The sequence below is a fragment of the Rattus rattus genome, chromosome 6 (assembly GCF_011064425.1).
Source record: "Rattus rattus isolate New Zealand chromosome 6, Rrattus_CSIRO_v1, whole genome shotgun sequence".
Classification (NCBI taxonomy): Eukaryota; Metazoa; Chordata; class Mammalia; order Rodentia; family Muridae; genus Rattus; species Rattus rattus.
The window spans coordinates 63093768-63116457 of NC_046159.1; the positions used below are offsets into that span (position 1 = coordinate 63093768).

General features: G+C 48.9%; 4 protein-coding genes and 1 pseudogene across 6 annotated transcripts; 3 read left to right on the forward strand and 2 right to left on the reverse strand.

Annotated features, from left to right (window-relative positions):
- Positions 1-6265: 6265 nt before the first annotated feature.
- Ino80b (INO80 complex subunit B) lies at positions 6266-12519 on the forward strand. Its single transcript, XM_032906282.1, has 8 exons — positions 6266-6712; positions 6936-7128; positions 7322-7440; positions 7578-7747; positions 9177-10343; positions 10670-11366; positions 11508-11684; positions 11848-12519. The coding sequence occupies exons 1-5, from the start codon at positions 6604-6606 to the stop codon at positions 9711-9713; spliced, it is 1128 nt and encodes a 375-aa protein (XP_032762173.1). The 5' UTR covers positions 6266-6603; the 3' UTR covers positions 9714-10343; positions 10670-11366; positions 11508-11684; positions 11848-12519.
- Positions 10129-12521, forward strand: Wbp1 (WW domain binding protein 1). Of its 3 annotated transcripts, none has more exons than XM_032906283.1 (5): positions 10169-10343; positions 10670-10774; positions 11264-11366; positions 11508-11684; positions 11848-12521. In XM_032906283.1, the coding sequence occupies exons 1-5, from the start codon at positions 10275-10277 to the stop codon at positions 12306-12308; spliced, it is 915 nt and encodes a 304-aa protein (XP_032762174.1). In that variant the 5' UTR covers positions 10169-10274; the 3' UTR covers positions 12309-12521. The 3 variants fall into 3 exon arrangements, with proteins under 3 accessions (XP_032762177.1, XP_032762174.1, XP_032762176.1); XM_032906285.1 differs by having other exon boundaries at positions 10243-10343; positions 10673-10774; XM_032906286.1 differs by lacking the exon at positions 10670-10774 and having other exon boundaries at positions 10129-10343.
- Positions 12522-12658: 137 nt separating this feature from the next.
- Positions 12659-16020, reverse strand: Mogs (mannosyl-oligosaccharide glucosidase). The gene is given in 5 exon segments (XM_032906281.1): positions 12659-14578; positions 14725-14921; positions 15283-15512; positions 15605-15833; positions 15836-16020. Coding segments are annotated over 5 exon segments (2505 nt in total). The 5' UTR covers positions 15953-16020; the 3' UTR covers positions 12659-12846.
- A 2975-nt stretch (positions 16021-18995) lies between these two features.
- On the forward strand, positions 18996-19601 carry LOC116902752 (annotated as a pseudogene).
- A 1500-nt stretch (positions 19602-21101) lies between these two features.
- Mrpl53 (mitochondrial ribosomal protein L53) lies at positions 21102-22629 on the reverse strand. Its single transcript, XM_032906288.1, has 3 exons — positions 21896-22629; positions 21604-21716; positions 21102-21513 (listed from the first exon to the last, which is right to left on the reverse strand). The coding sequence occupies exons 1-3, from the start codon at positions 21985-21987 to the stop codon at positions 21359-21361; spliced, it is 360 nt and encodes a 119-aa protein (XP_032762179.1). The 5' UTR covers positions 21988-22629; the 3' UTR covers positions 21102-21358.
- Positions 22630-22690: the final 61 nt, after the last annotated feature.

Below are 22690 nucleotides of genomic sequence, written 5' to 3' on the forward strand. Positions count from 1 at the left end.
AAAATGCTGCGAGGAGGGCTGGACAAATGGCGCCTAAGTTAGGAGCACTTGCTGTTCTTCCACAGGACCTGAGTTCAGTTCTCAGTGCCTTCAGCAGCAGCATCACCACCACCTACAACGCCAGCTCCAGAGGATCCTGTGCTTCTGACTTCCCGGCACTGGCCTGCAGGTGCACATACCCACATACCACACGTAAACAATTGAAGATAAAAGAAATATGTGTGTTTTAAATTTTATTTTCAAAATTAAAGCAGAGATGATAAATGCCGAACGCTCAGTACTTTCTGGTCATTTTCACTAAGATTAGTTCTCTGGCATCTGTAGAAATGTTACATTCTGGGGTTGGGGATTTAGCTCAGTGGTAGAGGCTTGCCTAGCAAGTGCAAGGCCCTGGGTTCAGTCCTCAGATCTGGAAAAAAAAAAAAGAAAGAAAGAAATGTTGCATTCTGGTATGAGATTTGCTTCTCTGATCCCAGTTGTGTGTTTAGTGACCTTCCGGTTTGGAGGGGCCTCCGTGAGAGTATTTACATAACAGAATAGGTGGACCTTCCAGATTAGAGCTGATCCCCCTACCCACCCCCACCCGCACCCCACACGCTGGGTAGCTTTTATTAAACATTTACCAGCATACCACTGGTTTAGTGCACACCTCTCTTTTCAAGTGTTTCCCATTATTTGGAGAAGGGGCTGTGAGTCACACAGGACTCCGATCGCCTTCCTATTTTTGCAAGTGCGTGCTGGTAGCAGGAGCTGCAGCTCCTTTAAGGCAGCTGAAAACATTTGTCTGCTCTGTCCACCCCATGTAAGTCTTCCTAGACCAGGAGAAACTGGAGTGCTCCTAACTGGACTTTGAATCTTGGAGTACAGACAAGCCCCAGTCAGAGTTCAAGATAAATCCACTGCAAGTGCAGCCCCTGAGGAGGGAGGGTGGTGCCGGTGGCAGCAAAGCCTCATCAGGCAGTTCCTTGGCATGGCTTCCATGTGGCCTTGGCAGGTGTCAGCCATGTGTTCCTGCTTACTCTGCCACATTGCTGTTTATCACTGAAGGAAGTCAGGACTGGAACTCACACAGGCCAGAACCTGCAGCTGGAGCTGATGCAGAAGCCGAGGAGAGAGGATGATGTTTACTTGCTTGTTCCTCATGGCTTGCTCAGCCCGCTTTCTTACAGAACCCAGGGCCGCCAGCCCAGGGCTGGCACCGCCCAAAATGAGCTGGCCCTCCCGCATCCATCACTGATTAAGGAAATGCCTTACGGCCGGGTCTTATGGTGACATATTCTCAACCGAGGCTCCCTCTTTTCTAGCTTATGTAGATTTGACAAAAAAACTATCCATCCCATGCACCATGGCACATCTCCACCCCAAAATAAAAAATAAATAATTTTTTGTTGTTTTCGTTTTGAGACAGGGTCCCTAGATGTAGTCCTGTAACTTACTATGTAGACCAGGACCCTAGTGCCTCTACTTCAAGAGTCTCGGACTTAAGGACCTGTGCCAGCACACCTGTCTTGTAATAAAAAGATATTATTTATTATAATTTCTTTATTTTTAATTTTATGTACACTGGTGTTCTGCCTGCATGTATGTCTGTGTGAGGGTGGTGGACTCCCTAGACCTGGAGTTACAGACAGTTGTGAGGTATGTGCCATGTAAGTGCTGGGAATTGAACCCACGTCCTCTGGAAGTACTCTTGACCACTGAGCCATCCTTCCAGCCCTTATAATAAAATTGAAAACCCATTGCTCGAACCGAGAATCTAAACTGATGTAAGTAAATATATGTGGAAATAAATACAAACCATACATGTTGACATACACTAGCAATTCCAGCACTTTGGAAGTAGAGACTGTGGATCAGGAGTTCAAAGTCATCCTCTACTCTGGGTTCTTCTTTACAGCAGTACGCTAACTAATGCATGACGTAAATGCAGTAATAAATACATATCATCTTCATCTATACCAGCTCCTCCTCACGGCTCGAGGACCATCACAGAACAGGTGCAAAAGGACGTAAGAGACAAATGTCATGGAGGACTGGCGTGAACGTATCCACCGCTGTCTGCATTCACGAACTCATGAGAGTTGTAGTTGCCTGGACGAGATCAAGCCAATGCACACTCTGGTGTGGCGTGGGAGGGGCTCGAGAACCTCCAACCGTAACTGAGGGGTTGATGGCTTCTGAGGGAGAGAATCCATTTTCTTTAAGGCTCTAGTAGGTTTGCCACTCTTCTGGTGGATAGCCCTGCTTCTAGAAGTTGATAAAAAGTGAAAATTGAAGTGGATGGGTTATATGCATTTAAAAAAAAAAAAAAAAAAAAAAAAAAGGAAAAGAAGGGCTGAAGGGAAGGCTCAGAGGTTGAGGGCACTGCTGACTGCTCCAGAGGTCCTAAGTTCAATTCCCAGCAACCACCTGGTGGCTCACAACCATCTGTAATGAGGTCTGGCGCCCTCTTCTGGCCCGCAGGTATATATGCAGGCAGAACACTACATAATATACAATACATCTTTTTAAAAAAAGAGGGCACACAATGTTGAGGGGGATATAAGGAAGTAGGAAAAATTAAGGGGAGAATTTAGAATTTAAGGGTGATCATGATCAAAATACATTGTGTAAAATTCCCCCAAAGCTAATAAAATGTTTTTAAAAATAGATCATCATTTGAAAATGTCCAAATAGAGTATCAGATCCCCTAGAACTACAGATGACTGTGAGCCTCCATGTGGGTGCTGGGATTCCAACTCTGATTCTCTGAAAGAGCAATTCATTGCTTTTAAACCATTGAGCCAACTATCCAAATCCCTAGCCTGTTTTTTTTTTTAAGACAGTGTCTCAATAAATCCCAGGCTGGATTCGGTGATCTTCTTGTCATGCCTTCCAAGTGCTGGAGCTACAATCACTGTTCCACTGCTCCTGGCTAGACTAGATAAGATAGTTCTTTTTACTGTTCTTGAACTATTTTCTATGTCTTAGTCACTGTTCTATCGTTATGAAGAGAAATCATGTCCAAGGCAACTTTTTTTTAAAGATTATATATATATATATATATATATATACACACACACACACATATATATATACATACATACATACATATATATAAATATACTATAGCTGTCTTCAGACACACCAGAAGAGGGCATCAAATCCCATTACAGATGGTTGTGAGCCACCATGTGGTTGCTGGGAATTGAACTCAGGACCTCTGGAAGAACAGCCAGTGCTCTTAACCTCTGAGCCACCTCTCATGCCCCCGAGGCAAACCTTATTAAAGAAAGTATTTAGCTTGGGCTCGCTTACAGTCTCAGAGGTTCAGTCCACTTAGTTTGTCATCATGGCTGGAAGCGACTTGGCAAGCAGGCAGGCACGCTGCTGGAGAAGTAACTGAGATTTCTACATTCTCATCTGCAGTCAGAGGAAGAGCCTGGTCTTAGCGCGGGTGTTTGAAACTTCGAAAGCCACTCACCGTGACACACTTCCTCCAGCAAGGCTACACTTCATAGTTCTTCTTCAAAAAGTTCCACTCCAGTAACTGAGTATTCAAATATATGAGTCTTTTGGGGCCATTCCTATCCAAACATTATAACTTAATTTTTTTTCATGAAATTTTAAAACAAGGTTTGAGAATTCCTTCAGAAGGTAAAATTCCTCTTGTATAGTCCTCGTCTGTATATTTCCACCACACTAAACAAGGCAAAGTTACAAACCAAAAAAAAAAAAAAAAAAAAAAAGCTAATTTTCATTTTCCTTCCTCCCTGCTGGACATCAGGATACAGAGGAAACAGCCCAGGCTACAGTCAGGAAGCCTCTGTCTGACACCTACACTGCTAATCCCTGCCTGTGTGTTTCTGACCAAAGCACTTTGTCTCTCAAAGTCTCAGTTTCCTTAACAAAACTTTCCCTGCAGAATAGTCATGCAGCTAAACACCCCAATTCTAGAAAGGGCTCCCTAAGTTAGTTTTCCAAAATTCAGGCATTACTCTTGCTACACCCAGCCCACTGTCCCTGGTGTACTCAATAAACTTCAAGAAAAACAAAATTACAAATGGGCTATGACTGCTTGTCTAGCACGCGTGAAGCCCTGGGCTCGCTCCTCAGCACAGCATGGGAAGGGGTATGATGGTGCATATCTGTAGTTGCTGCGCTGAGGAGAGTCAGGAATTCAAGGTCATTTTCAGCTATACTGCAAGGTCAAGGGCAGCCTAGCATGAATAAGATGCTGTCTAAACAATATAAATAAAAAAGGCCAGGTGTGGTGGTGCAAACCTTTAATCCCAGCACTTGGGAAGCAGAGACCAGTGGATCTCTGAGTTTGAGGCCAGACCGGTCTACAAAGTGAGTTCAAATCTATATAGTAAAATATGCTTCACTCTAAATTCTAAAGACAATCATTAGGAAGTAGCATATTGTACATTCCTCAATCTTTTCTAAGCAGATACTAGTACATACTTTTAAAAATAGAATCAAGTGGGCTGGAGAGAGTTAATAGCACTGTCTACTCTTCCAGAGGTCCTGAGTTCAAATCCCAGCAACCACATGGTGGTTCATAACTACCTGTGAGATCTAGTGCCTTCTTCTGGCCTGCTGGCTTACATGCAGGTCAAATGCTGTATACATTTTAAATAAATAAATCTTAAATGAAAGGAATCCGAGAAGCTGGGTGTGGTGGCACATACCTTTAATCTCAGTTCTTGAGAGGCAGAGGCAAGCGAATCTGAGTTTGAGGCCAGCCTGGTTTAAAAAGTGAGCTCCAGGGTTGGGGATTTAGCTCAGTGGGAGAGCGCTTGCCTAGCAAGCGCAAGGCCCTGGGTTCGGTCCCCAGCTCCGAAAAAAAGAAAAGGAAAAAAAAAAAAAAAAAAAAAAAAAAAAAAAAGTGAGCTCCAAAGCCAGACTAGGTTACATGGAGAAACCCTGCCAAACAAACAAACAAGCAAATAAACAGCCAGGGCTACACAGAGAAGCCCTGTTTCAAAAATGAGTGACTGACTGAATGAGTGATAAACAAACAATAGAATTGAGGGAATCAGGGGGCTGGAGGGGTGGCTCAGCTGTTAAGATTTGCTGCCCTTGCAGAGGACCTGGGGAGGTAGAAGCATTCAGATCTGAAACTGGAGGCACCGATGATTGGGAGAAGCTATGTGGATACCGACACCCAAACTAGGGTCCTCTGAAAGGGCAGCAAGTGCTCTTTCCTGATGAGCCATCTCTCTAGCCCCATTCAGAGAATTTAAAAAAATTGTATGCAGGTGTGTGTCTGTGCCTGCCTATGTACACTTGAGTGCAGGTGCCGGCATAGACCAGAGCTATCAGATTTCTTTAGAGATGGAGTTACAAGCAGCAGTGAGCTGCCCGATGTGGGTGGTGGAAAGTGAACTTGGGTCCTGGGCAAGAGTTGTATGCATTCTTAACTACGAAGCCATCTCTCCATCCCTGAATCACATTTTTTTTCTTTTTCTTTTTTTTTTTTTTTGAGCTGGGGACCCGGAACCCAGGGGCCTTGCTCGCTAGGCAAGGGCTCTACCACTGAGCTAAATCCCCAACTCCCTGAATCACATTTTTTAGAGGTTTTTCCCTTATTTATTGGCACACTCAACTCTGTGTGGTTTTTTTTTAAAGTATGTATACATTAGTTAGAAGATAAAGAAAAACATTTACAAATTTTATTAAAAATTCAGGGGTTGGGGATTTAGCTCAGTGGTAGAGCACTTGCCTAGCAAGCGCAAGGCCCTGGGTTCGGTCCCCAGCTCCGAAAAAAAAGAAAAAAAAAAAATTCAAAGAGGGAAAGGATTTGTGAAAAATGCCAGCAAAGCTTGGTTATTAATGTTTGTAGTCGAAGCACTAGGAAGGCTGAAGTAGAAAGTTCATGAATTTGTCACCAGTCTGGCTTACATAAGGAGGATCAAGTCAACCTGGGGTACATAGTGAGGCCCCTTCTCAAACAACAAAAACCAAATAAAGGTCCCCACCTACCTGTTTCCCAACCACGCATTAGCAATTTCTCTCACCGGTTTCCTACCTTCCTAGGTCAGGTTTTGTTAAAGTTAACCAGTTTCCTAACTTCACAGTACAGGGGTGTAGCAAATTTATTTAGATGTTGCATTAGAGGGATGCTTGTATTCTTTAAATGTTACTGTTCTCTGGAACCCAAACTCTGTATCAATCTTATTATTTCACAACTTTTCTTGGTTGAGAAGCTTAGTGTTTACAATAATGTTTACCAATTGCCTACCAATGAGAATGGGGACGTGAGGAGGGGGAGGAGAGACACAGACCAACAAAGAGAAGAGACAGAGAGACAGAGACAGTCGGCGACACAGAGAGAGGCAGACTGAACAGGTCTGGAATCTTAGTAGAGGGAGCCCAAGTTAGGGAAAGCCTTACTATTTTTTGTGGCCTCCTAGAAGATTTGAACTTTCATTTTGAGAGCAAGATGGCATTAAGGATAGCCTAGAACTGGAAGGTGCCGGAACTTTTATTTCGAACGGACCTTGTTTCTTACCGGAGTATTTTTGGCTGTAAAGCGTACCACGCACAAACATGGTTGCCAGGCACCGGAAGTAGCCGGTTATTTTGCTGGATTCCGTTCTTCCGCGGGGCGGAAAAGGCATGTCGGCTTGTGTCCCGACCGTTTCCAGTCCTCTCCCTTTGCAGGACCCCATGAGCAAGCTGTGGCGGCGCGGGAGCACGTCTGGGGCTATGGAGCCCCCTGAGCCAGGTAAGCGCGGGTGGCTCTAACTTAGGTGATCTTTAAAAAGGAGTCACTCTCACTCCGTGGAGCCAGGTCAACCCGCCACAGGTGGGAAGGAGCGAGGCGGTGCTGTTGTTATGGTAACAGCTAATAACGTGGGAAGAGTTGGACTCAGTTGAATTGTTAGTTTAGTCAGATCTTCCCCTGCCACTATTTGATGGAACACCTCTGACAGGCTCTCCTTCTGCAGGGGAAACGCTGGAGTTGAGCCTGGCAGGTGCCCACGGCCACGGAGTACACAAGAAAAAACACAAGAAACATAAAAAGAAACACAAGAAAAAGCATCATCAGGAAGAGGAGGCCGGACCGACGCTGCAGGCTCCTGCAAAGCCCCAACTTAAACTTAAAATCAAGCTGGGTGGACAGGTCCTGGGCACCAAGAGGTGAGATCAAGAATTTAACTCGGGAAAATTCAGCAGCGGGTAGGCTAGGCTTTTTGGAAAATAGAAAATGAACTTTGGCTTCAGGGTTCACGTTAAGGCAGCAAGAATCCAAGCAGGTTGGAAAACCTGTACGTAAGCTCCCGAGTAGGAGAGAGCCGCTTGTTCACTGTAGAGTAGCGTTTCTTCTCTGCAGTGTCCCTACTTTCACTGTGATCCCGGAGGGGCCTCGATCACCTTCTCCCCTGATGGTAGTGGATAATGAAGAGGAACCTATGGAAGGCGTGCCTCTGGAGCAGTACCGAGCCTGGCTGGGTGAGAAGACCCTGGAGGTGGGAGAGCTGGGTTGCTCATTTATAACCAGGAAAAGGAAAGGGGTGGGGTCTGAGAATTTTCAGTGTCCTGGGACCAACTTTGCTAAATTAATGTTCTATTTCAACCTTTCTACCCAGATGAAGACAGTAATCTGTCCCCCTCCCCACTTCGGGACCTGCCAGGGGATCTGGAGGGCCAGGAGGAAGAGGAGGAACAGAGATGGTTAGATGCCTTGGAGAAGGGAGAGCTAGATGACAACGGAGACCTCAAGAAGGAGATCAATGAGCGGCTGCTTACTGCAAGACAAGTAAGTTAGTTCCGTCTGTATTCATTTAACAAACACATACGGACAACTTGCTGTTTCTTAGGCAATGAGAGGAACAGGAACGATAAGAGGCGGATATCTATGGTAAATGAATTTTTCTTTCCTTTTTTAATTGTGATCTTAGTATGTAGCCCTGACTGGCCAGAAACACACAGGGATCTGCCTGCCTCTACCTGAAAGTGCTGGAATTAAAGGTGTGAGCCACCACACACAGCCCCTAAGTAACTTTTTAAAACCATTCCTAGACAATAGGAATGCTGAAGTAGAAACTGGCAAGACAGAAACATCAGGGCAGTTGTAGGGAATGGCTCATTATTCTCTTTTGTTTTAAAGATAAATTTTATTTATTTTGATTTTATGTGTATGAGTGTGTGTTTGTTGCTCATAGAAGCCAGAGGTCATCAGAACTCCTGGAGCTAGATTTACAGACAGTTGTGAGCTGCCATGTAGGTGCAGGGAACTGAACTAGAGTCCTCTGCAACAGCAGCCAGTGTTCTGCTGAGATGGCATTTCCGATACCAGAAGAGCTTCTCAAAGAGGACAGTTGATATAGAGCCTGTAGGCACAGAGACCCAGGAGAATGTGGCTAAGTCACCAGTGTTGTCATATGCTGACAAGTGACATAGCTGACATAATCACTTTGGCAATTGAGTGGAGTAAAGCTTAGTAGAGGGTAAGGGATTTCTGTAGGAAGCTGCTGAAGTGTAGGCTGTCCTGTTGTCCCAGAACTTCAAAGACAGGATGGTTACAAGTTCTGAGCCAGCCAAAACATACATATAGATATCCTGTCTCAATAAATTGGTAGAGGGGCATGGAGTGTGGAGGATAGGAGAGCTGGTGCTAGCTCTCCTGAAGAGAGAAGAAAGAAGTCAAGAAGAAAGCAGTAACAGAACCAAGAAACCCCCATTGAATCCTGGATGTCTCTTGGAAGTAGCTACTTGGAGGGAGAAAAAAAGAAATCCAGGGTAATTCTTTTTGGTTTGAGCCAAATCCAAGTTGATGTTCTCTACTGAGATATTTAAAAGAACAACAAAGCCTACACAAGGATGCTACAGTTTGGGTACATGGGGCAGGCAAGATACAATTGTTTTCTTCTTTGAAGCTGAGAGTCAGAAGCCCTGGGACGAGCAAGTGTGCCATTAAGGGTCCCCAAAGATGGGGATAGTGGCACCTGGGAGACAAAGGCAAGCGTGTGAGTTCGAGGCTGTCCTGGTCTACATAGTGAGTCTACAGGGCAGCCAGAGTTACATAGTGAAACCTTCTCGAAACAAAAACAAACGAAAATGGGTGGGGGGAGTGACCCCAAAACGATGATTGTCAATACTCCACCTTCCATTTCCCATCTTTCTCATCCCTCAACTTGGGGATCTCTGCCATTTGGTTCTCAGACATCCTCTCTATCTTTCCCCAGCGAGCCCTGCTCCAGAAGGCTCGGAGTCAGCCGTCACCGACTCTGCCTCTGCCGGTGGCTGGGGGCTGCCCAGCCCCTGCCCTCACGGAAGAGATGCTGCTGAAGCGTGAGGAGCGTGCGCGGAAGCGGCGGCTGCAGGCCGCGAGGCGGGCTGAGGAGCATAAGAATCAGACAATTGAGCGCCTCACAAAGACAGCTGCTCCTAGCGGGCGAGGAGGGCGCGGGGCAGCACGGGGTGAGCGGCGCGGAGGCCGGGCCGCTGCCCCGGCTCCTGCACCCATGGTGCGCTACAGCAGCGGGGCACAGGGCTCCACCTTGTCTTTTCCTCCCGGCGTTCCCACACCCGCGGCGGTGGCACAGCGGCCTGCCCCGTCGGGCCCCGCTCCACGCTGCTCTGTCCCCGGCTGCCCCCACCCGCGCCGTTACGCCTGCTCCCGCACCGGCCAGGCCCTTTGCAGCCTACAGTGCTACCGCATCAACCTGCAACTACGGCTGGGAGGACCCGAGGGTCCGGGGTCCCCACTCCTGGCCACCTAAGGCCTCTCCCACGCCGCATTCCCACTGTCTACCCCCACCCTATTAAATTTCCTGCGGTGCCTCGGCTCGTGTAGAATTGCTCGAGTGGGAAGTCGGCCGACTATGAACCTGCGCGTGTGAAGTCACTCAGCCAATCAGCGAAAAAAATTTGTGCTCCTGGACGGCCGTTTATTGGCTGATAAGTCAAAGCGTATTCTGTTGTTCGTACTGGCTATTGTTGCTGTCAATCAGGCATTCGGTCGAGCCTTTCCCCTGTCTTTGTCTGTGTGAGTGCTTGTTGTCTGGGAGAGCGGCACAGGCGCCGCAGCGGATTGGGCAGAGGAAGAAACCTGTGACCGGCTCCTATTGGCTGAACTGTTAGTTAACGATTCTGATTGGCTGGACCGAGCAACTGTGTCCTCTGGAGGAGCTCTCCCGGGCCGGGAGCTCCGGCCGGAGAGTGATGGTGGCAGCGATTGCAATGGGCCGGGCAGGGACCATGGAAGTGGTGGCAGAGGTGGCAGGAGTGGGGCAGCTGGCGGTGGAGAAGGCTGTGGTCTTCAGGGGTCTGTAGGTGGAGGCATGGCTCGGGCCAGCAGCAGGAACAGCAGCGAAGAGGCCTGGGGGGCACTTCAGGCTCCGCAACAGCAGGTATCCCAGCAGCTCTAAAAGCTTATCTCACGACAGCCATTTATTTCTCTTTCCCCTTTCCTGTCACTTCCTATCCGGGGTGGGGGAGGAGTTCATGGAGCCAAAGGTACTATGAAGTTCCCCAACATGACCATTCTACTCTTTGTCTAAACTTCTTACGTAGACGCAGTTGACTTTACCTGCAGCCTCTTAGACCCCATCTCGTGGTTGCAGTGCAAGCCCGCAGTGGCTCTCCAGTTACCAGAGGCGTAGTGAAAACCCCAGGGAGGCTCCCTGTGTCTTGCCGCAGTTATTTGTGATGTTTTTCTATGTGCCTATTGTCACAGCAGAGTCCGGCAGCATCTTCTCTTGAGGGAGCAATTTGGAGACGAGCTGGAACCCAGACTCGCGCCCTGGATGCCATCCTTTATCATCCACAGCAATCCCATCTGGTTGGGAGCACTGCTCTGGGTCTCACAGTGCTCCTCCTCTACCCTAGGGAGCTTGAGACCCAGGGGTGGAAAAAAAAAATCTGTCTCGGGGGTGTGGGAGGCAGACCTTCTGGGTGGGAGATGTTGAAAGCTTTTTAGCTTTGGAAATGGTCTTAAATTCCTACGCATCGTCAGGACTATGTTTTGTTTCTCCTAAAACATTACCTTACCAAAAACCACCCTTGGGGCCAGGCTTATGTGAGAAAAGTCTTGGGTTAAAAGAACTGAAGTCACCTTTGTGTATTTATACTCTACTTTCTACACTAGTTTCTGGCTATTCTAAATCTTCCATACTGACAACCCTACATACAGACACTCATTTTAGCATCCCATGCCATCCTTCTAAGCTAGGTTGGCTCGTGGGTGGGATTGTGTATGTGCGTGCAGGAGGTGGGGGTGGACAGGGCCTTGGATAGAATCCCCTAGTTCTTAGTGCCTCCTTGCCTCCAGCTTCGAGAGCTGTGCCCAGGAGTGAATACCCAGCCCTACCTCTGTGAGAGTGGCCATTGCTGTGGGGAGACTGGCTGCTGCACCTACTACTATGAACTCTGGTGTGAGTCTTCTAAGGGATCCATCTCAGGTTCCCTGCCCATCCTCCCTTCGATTTCTGAATTCAGCTACCAAAGACCCTTCTCTGCATGGGGGCTGGGGGCCGGGGTGGTAATCTGAGTTGAGCCCTCTTTGCCTCCTGCAGGGTTCTGGCTGCTTTGGACTGTCCTCATCCTCTTTAGCTGTTGTTGTGCCTTTCGCCACCGAAGAGCTAAACTCAGGCTGCAACAGCAACAGCGGCAGCGTGAAATCAACTTGTTGGCTTACCATGGGGCGTGCCACGGGGCTGGCCCTGTTCCAACTGGTTCACTGCTTGACCTTCGTGAGTGACTTGGCTCTTGGGTGCAGAACCAGTAACCCCTCCCAAGCCGGGACCCTCAACCGCACTTCCACTGGCAGACATTTCAGAGCACTTTCCCCTAAAAGGAGAGATGGCTGTTCTAGCTCAGGTCCTTCAGTCATCCATGCTGTTCTCTCTCCCGCAGGCCTCCTCAGCGCCTTCAAACCCCCAGCCTATGAGGATGTGGTTCACCACCCAGGCACACCACCACCTCCTTACACTATGGCCCCTGGTCACCCTTTGACTACTTCCAATGAATGCACCCGCTGTTCTTCCGAATCCAGCTGCTCTGCCCACTCGGAGGGGACAAGTGTAGAAGGTGTTTCCTCCAATCAGAGTGCTCTCCCTCCTCAGGAGGGTGAGCCCAGGGCAGGAGTGAGCCCAGTCCACACACCCCCTTCCTGCCGCTATCGACACCTGACTGGTGACTCAGGGATTGAGCTCTGCCCTTGTCCTAACTCCAGCGAAGGTGAGCTAGTCAAGGAGCTGAGGGCTAGTGCCACCCAACCAGACCTGGAGGACCATTCCCCTTGTGCACTGCCCCCAGAGCCTATGTCCCAGGTCCCTCCCGTGGGGCTGGCTTCTAGTTATGGGGACATCCCATAAGTAGTTTCAAGAGGAAAACTGGGTATTACTTGGCACCAGGATTCAGCCCTGGTTCAACTGCAGTTCTCCATGTGGGACCCTCTCCACCCTCCTAGAACATGCCTGAAAGGGCTGAAGCCCTGAAGAGGGGCAGTACCGAGGACTGTGCTATCTTTACTCACTCCCAAAACATACACAGGAGCCTTTAATCTCATTAAAGAGACATGAACCAGCTGCTTGTGATTCTGGGTAGAGTAGACCTCAACTCATTGCATGTCCCCTAACCGCACTTGCTGTGAAGCAGTGGCCATTTATCACCTCACCCTATTGAGGATAGCCCCAAGGCAAAACTACCAAAAGCAAGAGGTCAGTTATGTTGTTTTCCAGTTTATTTAGAAAAATAGACTCTTTGAGTTCACGTTCACCCCAGAGCTGTATGGGATGACAATAAGGAGACACCTGAGATGAGCTTACAAGATCTGAAACACTGAGACCAGAAACCCAAGCCCTTGTCTGCATATTCCAAGTGACACAAAGGCCTAGCTCTCCTTCTGTCCCACTAGTACTCTTCAGCCATGATCAGTAAAACAAGACTGGTCCATCCTTGGAAGGGGCGGCAGCCCATGCCCCGCCCATCCTGGTCACTGTACTGTTCCCACAGAAACCCTGTAGCCTGGTATTGCTGCCGTACGTTGCTTACTACATTGGCCCGCAGTTCACGGTAGAGTTTGGCAGCCTGAACCTTGTGAGGACCCTCCACACGCCCATAGTGGTGTAGTGCCCCCAAAGCCAGGTAGTTGATATTCAGCCATACAGCACCTCGCCAGTAAGGTGGGTCGTGTTCCGTATTTCGCTGTTTATAAAAGAGACTGGAGGCTGAAAGGGAGCGCAACCCAAAGGGGCTCCAGAGATGGCGGCTATCAGCTAGAACGTCCAGCAGGGGTCCCAAGCGGGGTGAGCTGGGCTCCAGCAGTTGTAGCAGCAAAGGAAAAAGAGAGACATAGCCCAGGGCATCCACATACTGCAGTCGAGGTGGAGGCCTGCCTACCACCCTAACCAGCCCCTGTGGGGGCCTAGACTTGAGCTGTACTGCTTTTGTGTGGTTCCCAAAGTCGGCAAAGACCCCCAGCTCAGGAGCCCAGTGCAGCTCATCGAGACTTCCAGGTGCTTCTAGAGAGGCAGCCAATGGGCCCAACTCTGCAGCAGCTTCAGTCTCCCCAAGCTCTTCTGCAAGCTGTGACAGCACCCGGGCACCCAATGTTACCCAGCACCGCAGGTCCAGGTGCCGCTCTGCTGCAGAAGGATGTGAGGCCCTGGGGTAGTCATCCAGGCCCGAGGGCAGTGTCTTGGGGTTAAGTAGGGTAGGCAAAGCTAGATCCCTGCCCCGCCAGCGGTAGGAAAGTGGCACTGGCCCTGCCTGACTTTGATGGAGCCAAGAGAACCAGGCATGCAAGCGGGGGAAAGCCCTGCGCAGGAAGGCCAAGTCCTCAGGGTCCCGGCCTTCTAGCATGTGTATGACTGGCAGGAGCAGGGTTGGAGGGTTGGCATGGGCTGCACGTTGCACTAGGAATTCTGGGGGCACTCGGGCTCTGGCCTCATCCCCCAGAATCTGCTCTCGCCCAATCCAACCGTCAGCATTGAGCAGCCCCAGCCAGTGTCCTAGGGCCTCCCGGGTGAGGTTGGGATCCCATCGCTGGACCACTAGCTGGTGAAAGCCTTCATCCCAGAGGAAGCCTCGTGGGAAGAATGACCGGGAAGGGACCCCAGAGAAAAGGGGGACAGGTGGAAATAGGGAAGGGTCCATTTTCTGTTCAGACCCTTCCATGCCAGTGTCTGGCAACACCAAACCCTGTCCATAGAAGTAACCAATCCCACCAAGTAGGCCACTGAGGGCAACCTGACCCAGAGCCTGCTCCTCAGGGCTCAGGCCCTTCTCCTTTAGCTGGAAGGTCCTCTCAAAACGCTCCTTGAATGCTGCAGCGTGGCTCTCCAGGGCCCGGGTCAGTTGGCCACCTACCAGCTGCTCAGAGGCTTGGTCTCTTCCTGTCCTGGCACTGCCAGATTCAAACACAAACTCCACAGAGAAAGGGGCTTTCAGTGTCACCTGCTGGACCAAGAACTGCCCTTGCCCACTAGGGCCTCTCTCTTCCCACTTAAGAGATCCAGGCAAGCCGAGGTAGCGTTCCGGAGAGGCTCCTGGGGGCCGGTGATGAAACCAGCTGTTTAGGTGGCTCTTTACCATGTCTGTGAGCAGAGGCAGCCCTGGGTTGGAGGACCAGAAGACATTGTAGCTTGAAGGCAAGAAGACAAATAAGGAATGTTATTTATGAAAGGGATGTCTTACCAGTCCCAGTGGTTGGAAAGGTGCGGAGGGAGGGGTCCTAGAGACCAGGCTAAGTCAATATCCCAAGCACCCCTGCACCAATCCTCCAGTTACCTGCCATGCTTAGGGACAGTGTCTCCTGGACTGGTTGGTGGCAGAAGTGTAAGGCGGAAGTCACCAAGTTCACTGGTGTGCCCACTGATGAACTTCAACTGTCCTTTGGCTCCAACCTCTGGTAGTAGGACCTCTTGCCCATCTGTTACCACGTAGAAGAACAGGGACACCAAAGGGAAGGAAGGTGTACCTGAGGCCTAGGTGACCAAGGAACACAATAAAGCATCAGAAAAACATCCTTTTGAGAATCAGTTTTAGCAGGAATTACAAGAACTGTGGCAAACATACATCTGTCAATACTGAGGATAAGCAGACCCACCCAGTGGACTGCGTCTGAACAGGGTTCCTCTGGAAAATGACGGATGTTTTAGAATTATACATGGATTGTTTCATTTAATCTTTTGAGTTAGGTGTCACTGTTTTACAAACAAGGAAATGGCAGAGATTGTCAGCCAGCCTAGTGTCACTGCTGTCAACCTCCATTTCATACTGCATTTGCTGCTGGGAGGGGAGGATGGGGACATCTGGGCTGAGCAAAGAAGATCCTAGTGTCCTGACCTGAGGCTCTACAGTCACTCTCCAGCTCCAATCCCCTCCGTGATGACCCCCAGGTCTCTTGACGAACTCAGTGGTGAGCCTTAAGGCCCCATCATAGATATGTTGCCGACCAAAGGAGAGTCCATCATGGAACTCCCAGCCATAGGGACCCACGCCGTCTCCTTGTTCGCATGTGTGCCTGAGCTTAGGAGGGGTCCCCGGAGTGGCGCCTTGCTGCGCCCACATCAGTCCTGGGAAGTAGAATGGCCACGTAAGTCAATAGATACTGTATTAACTCTGCGAAGACTGTTGAGTCCTCCCCACTCACCCGCCCCAGGGTTACCCGTGAGCAGTGGTTTGGGGCTGCGAGTCTTCATGCCGAAATAGACGTGTGGGCGATAGGTACCCCAGAAGAGTTCCGGGGCCACGGCAGGACTGGAGGAGTCCGGCGGCAGCGCTGACGGAGCGGGGTGCAGTGTGAGCGCGCGGCGCATACGGAGCCACGCCAGCACCCAGCGCCCCGACAGGCCGAAGGCCAGCGCCAAAACCACCACGGCCAGGGCCGCGCCGCCCCCGCCGAGCCGCGCGCCCCGCCAGCTCTGCCATCCCGCCGGCCCGCACCCCGCGCCCTCTCCAGCGGCCGCGCCCCCTCTGCGGCCGCAGCGCGCCGTCGCCTCTCGCCCCGGGCCATGCGGGCAGCCAGCACGCGCCCCGGCTGCCACCGTGCGGTCAGCGAACTGAGCCTTCGCCCCGCGCCTCCCTGAGCGCCCCGCCCCTGCCGGAAATCCCGCCCTACACGTCAGGTCCGGCCCCGAAACCCGGAAGCGCTGTGGCTGGTTGTACTCAGTATTGAGTACAGGACACAATCGGTGAAATGCGTCAGTGGGTGTGAGTTCAAGGGGAAGAAGAGAGAAGCAATTGCATTCTGAGCCCTTTCTGTTTGTTTTGTTTTGTTTTGTTTTGTTTTGTTAACTACTGATCGTGGCCTGGAGAGATGGCTCAGCGGTAATGGCGCTCGCTCGTAAGGCTGACGACTTAAGTTTGATCCCCGTACCCACGTCGTGGAAGAAAGAGAACAGACTTCCACAAGTTGTCTTCTGACCTTCACGTCTGGCCTACATATAAGCATACACCATCTGACTTTCACGCGTATGCTGTAGATTGTGCGCACCTCACCTTACTTTCTCTCCCTCCCACCCTCTCCCTCCTACCCTCTCCCTCCCTCCCTCCTGTTAAAAAAATAACATCCAGGCGTGGTGGCTCTCAGCTTTAATCCTAGTACTCAGGAGGCAGAGGCAGGAGGATCTCCGTGAATTTGAGGCCGCCCTGGGTTACACAGTGAGACCATGCTTTAAAAAAAAAAGTACGAATAAGGAATGAAGCAGGAGACATGACTTGACGGTTAACATATTTGCTGCTCTTGCCGAGGATATGAGTTCAGTTCCTAGCACCAACATGGCATCTTACAGATACGTCCGGATGATCTAAAGGCCTTTTATGACCCTGCACTTTCGTCCATACACTTAAAAGTATTTTTCTAAAAAATGATCATTCTAAGGCCAGTTTTCCCCTCTTTGGGGGGATGTGTTTGTTTAGATTTTCCTCCAACTTGCTATATAAAGCCGCGTTGGTTGAGACCGCCTTGTGTTGTATTTATATGCCCAGACTGTCCCCAAGCTTGATGATAGCCTCAACCTCCAGGGTGTCAGAAGCTACTTGTACACATCACTGCCCAGATCTAATCTGGTAGCAGAAAATCGTGGCCTAGGAAATGTAAGTAACTGGATCCAAGCCACAGAGCTTCCCAGGGCTAGCTTATAAAACCCAACTGTATATGAATTAAGCTATATCACTATTCACACCCCAACTTCCATTCTTCTTGGAGTGGACTCTCAAGGAAGCCTAAGTAGGGTCTGTTTCTTTAAGCAGTCCTATGTCTTCAGACAAGTCTGTCTGTAACTCAGCCTGTAATTTTATTTATTGATTTTTTACATTTAAGACAGTCTATATCCCTGACTGGCCTGGAAATTGCTGTGTAGCCAAAAAATGACTTTGAACTTCTGACCCTCCAGCCTCTGCCTTCCCAGTGCTGGGTTACAAGCACACATGCCACTATTAGTGTATTCAGTGCTAGCCAAGCACTCTGCCAACAGCTACAGCCCATGCCTGTTCATTCACCCACTCACTCAACTTGTTCACTTAGAGTGCCAGAAGGAACCTGGGAACTTTTGCATGCTAGGCAGATACTGGTAGTAACACTTTTGAGAACTTTGGACTTTTGGTTTCTTTTTTAAAAAAAAATACATAGAAATGTTATAAGAATGTGCTTCCCTGGGGTTGGGGGTTTAGCTCAGCGGTAGAGCGCTTGCCTAGCAAGCACAAGGCCCTGGGTTCGGTCCCCAGTTCCGGAAAAAAAAAAAAAATGTGCTTTCCTTTTAATGCCAGGTATAGGGATATGGGCTGCTTTAGACTGACCATAGCAGCTATGATTTGCCTCATGCTCTAGCTGAAATGTGGTTTTGCCAGCTGCAGATAATTTCTGTGATTGTGTGACATACAGAATTCTGGGAACTTTTCAGAGGATACATAAAGGTGGGTCCCCGAGAGGCAAGGTTGGTGGTGGTTGGCATTTGCGGGGTGTTAGTCACTGTTTGTTAGTCACTGTTAGTAGCTGTGGTCAAAGAAGAAACAAAAGGAAAGGAATTAGATTCGGGAGTATTCCTAATATCTCTATCCTTGTTTCTCTATCTATTGTTATTTACCACTGTGGTTTACTTTACCACTGAACTGTACCTCATCCTTCCCGCCATTCTTTTCTGGAACTCCAACTCTACCCTTTCCTCATACCTCACCACACCTCCATAGAACATATTCCCCCTCTCTTCATCTTTATATAAACACACCAGTCTTACTCTCTATCTTCCCGACAATACTTGAGCCAGTGGTTGCTTGTTCTGCCTCTTGTCCTACGGTAGACTTTAATCTTGTTTACAGTATTCAAGCAGAAAGCTCTTGGATTAAAGGTGTGTGCTAAGGCTGAGCCACACCACAACTAAAAACCTTTTTTTCCCAGTAAATAACACAATCTCAGGGTTCACAGAATGATCAAATATCCTGCAACACACACCCCAGGCAGATATATTCTACAGCCTTCAGGGAGTTGTCTTTCTTAAAGGACGGTGGAGAGAGAGCCTCTAATACTCATTTAAGCAGGGAAGAGTTACAGATTACTTGGTGAACTGCACAGCCATTCTTAGCTGGGCATTCATTAAGCTCTCTGGCAGTGGCTGAGGGCTATTTTTTTTTTTTTCTCCTCTTGTAATTCACAATGAGGAACAAAGGTGCTGGTGGGAAGGTGGCCCAGTGATTTGAGCACTTGCTGGGAAAGCACCAGCTCACTTGGGACCCAGTCTGCCCACATAAAAGGCCAGGTGGGGTAGTATATGCCTGTAACCTCAGCACTTGGGGGATGGAGACAGGGATCCTGGGTGCTTGCTGGCTAGGTTAGCTGAGAAGGGTAAGGTCCAGGTTCAGTGAGAGATTTTATCTGGAAACCAGACAATGACAACAGAAACCCAAAACAGATGGAGCATGTTAGAGGAAAGTATCCAACCTTTGGTCATTTATTTAAAACTAAAATTTCTTAAAAGAATACTCATGTGGCTGTAGTAAGAGTTTTGGTTGTTTTTTTTTTAATCCAGTTAAATTTTTCTGATTCTCTCTGGATGCTCAAGATGTCAAAATGAGAATGTGGTGGGTCCTCCGGAGCAAAATTCCAGATTTGCCTGGATCTTCCAGTAGGAGCTGTGATCAACTATGCTGACAACACAGGAGCCAAAAACTTGTATATTATCTCTGTGAAAGGGAATCAAGGGGCAGCTGAAAAGACTTCCTGCTGCTGGTATGGGCAACATGATGACGGCCACAGTTCAGAAAGGCAAACCAGAACTAAGAGAAAAGGTAGTGGTAGAGCTGGAGGGATGGCTCAGCGGTTAAGAGCACTGACTGCTCTTCCAGAGGTCCTGAGTTCAAGTCCCAGCAACCACATGGTGGCTCACAAACATTTGTAATGGCATCCAATGCCCTTTTCTGGTGTGTCTGAAGACAATGTATTCATATATGCTCATATACATAAAATCTTTAAAAAAAAAAAAGGTAGTGGTAATTCGGCAACAAAAGTCATGTGGAAGAAAAGGTGGGGTGTTTATTTTGAAGATAATGCAGGGGCCATAGCAAACAATAAAGTTGAGGTGAAAGGTTTTGCTGTCACAGATCCCATTGCAAAGGAGTGTGCAGACTTGTGGCCCAGGATTGCATCCAATGCAGGAAGCATTGCCTGACTCTCCAGTGTGTTTGTAACATATATTCATTAAAAAGTAAAAAAATAAAATAAATAAAATTATGTTTTAGTCCTAGGTATGGGGCAAGAGGCTGCTTCACGGCAGGTGATTATGAATTGCCTTGTGCACTAGCAGGGGTATGATTTTGCCCACTGCATAGTTTAATTCTGGGGACTCTGGAAAGGGCCTGTTGCAGCTGCTGTTCCCTCCTCCTGCTGCTGCTGCTGCATTCGCTATTGCTGGTTTGTTGGGTACTCTGATGCCGAACACTGGACTTGCCCCAAGAAACCCAAGAACCCTAATAAGCAGGAAGTAGCCTATAGAGGTCTATATCTCCTTTTCTGTCCAATCTTCTCTCTCTCCTACATAATGTTGGGGGATTGGAAGGGATTAGGGTAAAAGAAATGTCAGGGATGTAGAAGTGTAAAAATAACCTAATAAAATAGAAAAAAAAAAAAAAGCCAGGTGGCATGCATGAATAACTTTTTTGTACGTTTTTTCCTGATTTATTTTTATGTGCTTTGATGTCTTGCCTACATGTATGTCTGTGAGAGGGTATCAGATGCCCTACAACAGTTGTGAACTGCTATGTGGGTGCTAGGAATTGAACCTGAGTCATCTGAAAGAGTAGCTTGTGCTCTTAAACACGAAGCACTCCTCTGGGCCTGAAAAGATAACTTTTAATGCCATTTAACCCTCTAAAATGATTTCATGGTCACATTAATGGATGTTAACCAAAAACTTATTTCAGGGCTGTGGAAGTAAGCCACTACCTACCTGAAGAATGAGATGAGACGGCAGCAAAATAATTAGGGAAAACCACACTAGGCAGAATCAAAGTGGTACAGGGCAAGGAGTGAGAATGGAAGGTCTTACTACACAGACCAGGCTGGCCTCCAGGAGGATGAGTAAGAATGGAAAGGTCTTGCTAAGTAGACCAGGCTGGCCTCCAGGAGGATAAGAATGGAAAGGTCTTGCTACACAGACCAGGCTGGCCTCCTGAGTAGCTGGAATAGTGCGTGCCAATAGATGGGGCTGGCTCCTCTTTCCTCTCAGTGCAGACAGACTGGTTGGCTATACCAGGAAAGGGAGGTAGAAGAGAAAACACTGAACTTCTAGCCTAGAAGGCTGAGCAGGGAAGTCAGATGAGCCAAGAGACTGTTCTACTTGAATGTTGGTGGCAATATGGAGGAAGTTGGCAGAAGGTAATCATAATCAGAAGATGGGATTAAACCAAATAAAAATGTAGGGTTTAAATCCTGAGTTTAAAATGACGGCAGAATGGGTGGCTCCATGAGAGTGAATGGAGAGGGGACACTACTAAGAAAGGTGAGTACTGAAGGCCAAAGGTGGGGCATGGCTGGAATCCCAACACTCAGGAGCCTGAGGCAGGAAAATTCTTTCACATTTTAGGCCACCGTGGTCTTCATACCAAGTTTTAGGTTAGCTCATGTAAGACCCTCTCTAAAAATCCAAGTGAACAACCTAAGAAAAACAGCATTCATTTGACAATAAATATTTAATTAAAATGTACGTGACAGACAGATTCAAATATGGTTAAGCAGTGAGAAAGAAAAATTCAAATTGGTACGGACCCTTCACCACCCAATCTTATCTCGCCCTAGCAGCACTGTTGTTAGGGTTCTTGCTCAGTATCGTGACCTCCATGCAGCATTTAGAGTGATTAAGCCCAGCTCTTCTTAAACCACTGTCTTTAGTTTCAAGCCAACGTCGGTTGTTGGGATTCTTCTACAATGTCATCGGCGGGTACCCGTACCTGGGGCGACCTTGTCTGCGCTGGGTGCAGATGCTGCTGCGGCAGCGTTCCTAGCCCGAATGTGAGAGGCCAAGGCACTTAACATTTCCTGAGTGGTGAGGTGGGCTCCTCGCATAATCAGCCGATACCCATCTCCTGGGGAAGATGCAAAACGATGAGTAAGGGACCCGGAATATGTAGAGCTAGGGTCGCGCTCCGTCCTCGCCCACCAGTGTCCCTGTTTACCGAATAACACGTCCACGCAGGGCTCAGAGCCGTCATGCCTCACGTCGGCGATCACAGAGCAGTTGAGGTTGGTGGCGCGGACTTTCTCGCTGCTCACCGCCTGGAGAAAGGTCCTGCGGTGGGAGGGCAGGGTAAGCGCGTCCGGGGACCAGGGAACCTGGAGCAGGGACCAAGGTGTGCGCGCGAGGCAGGGAGGGCGGGACTGAGATGCCCAGGAACTCCGGGAGGGGGTCGAGGGTGCGCGCGCACGTGTGGGGAGCGCGGACGCCTCCCACCTCCCCAGAACCTGTACCTTGTTGACTCCACGTTCTTCTCAAACGGGCAGAACTGAACTCGAACCAGCTTGACCGGCCGTAGTCCGAGCCGAGCCAAAGCCGCCGCCATGGTTACCTCCGCCCCGGAAGGAGTAGCACTGGGGATCCTTTTATTGAAACAGACTTCCGGTGGCCTCCGGGGTACTTCTCCCGGCTGCCCTCCGGGGCCGCCAAGGGGCCCAGAGTTGGTGGTCCGTAAATACTTTGGCCATTAGCAGTGTTCTGTGCCACACACAGCATAGGCAGTGAATGTGTAAGACCCCCCTACGTACGAAAACGCCCTTCAGCCTTTTCAGTGTCCTACCTACTAGATCTAGGTCAGCACCATCCTAAATCCTGGCTCCTTCCGTTGAGAGGACGATCACAGCAGGGATTGTCCACCCACCAGAAGGCAAGCTTTGCCCAGGTAGCAACAGCCAAAGCTTAAATGTCAAGGTCCTGCAGCCTAATGACTAAAAGTAGAAATGAAGAAGGGGTAAGACAGGTCCCTCCACATGTAGAAATGTTTGCTTCCTCTGTGTTTCCTCATGAATTAACTTTAGCCTTGCTCCTGGGATTCAAGAGAAAGCAAGTAGCTTGCTTCCGTCTCCTGAGAGCTAACCCTGTAGACCCCCTTCTATTTCTAGCTCTAAGATGTCTCCATTGTTTCCGACTTTCAGATTTCAGGCTGTAGTTTGCCTATTACTCTGGATTGCAGATCCTAGGATGATCTGGGGTTCAATTCCAGACTCTAGTTTATGAACGTGTTTTATCAAGCACCCAGTTTTAAGCCT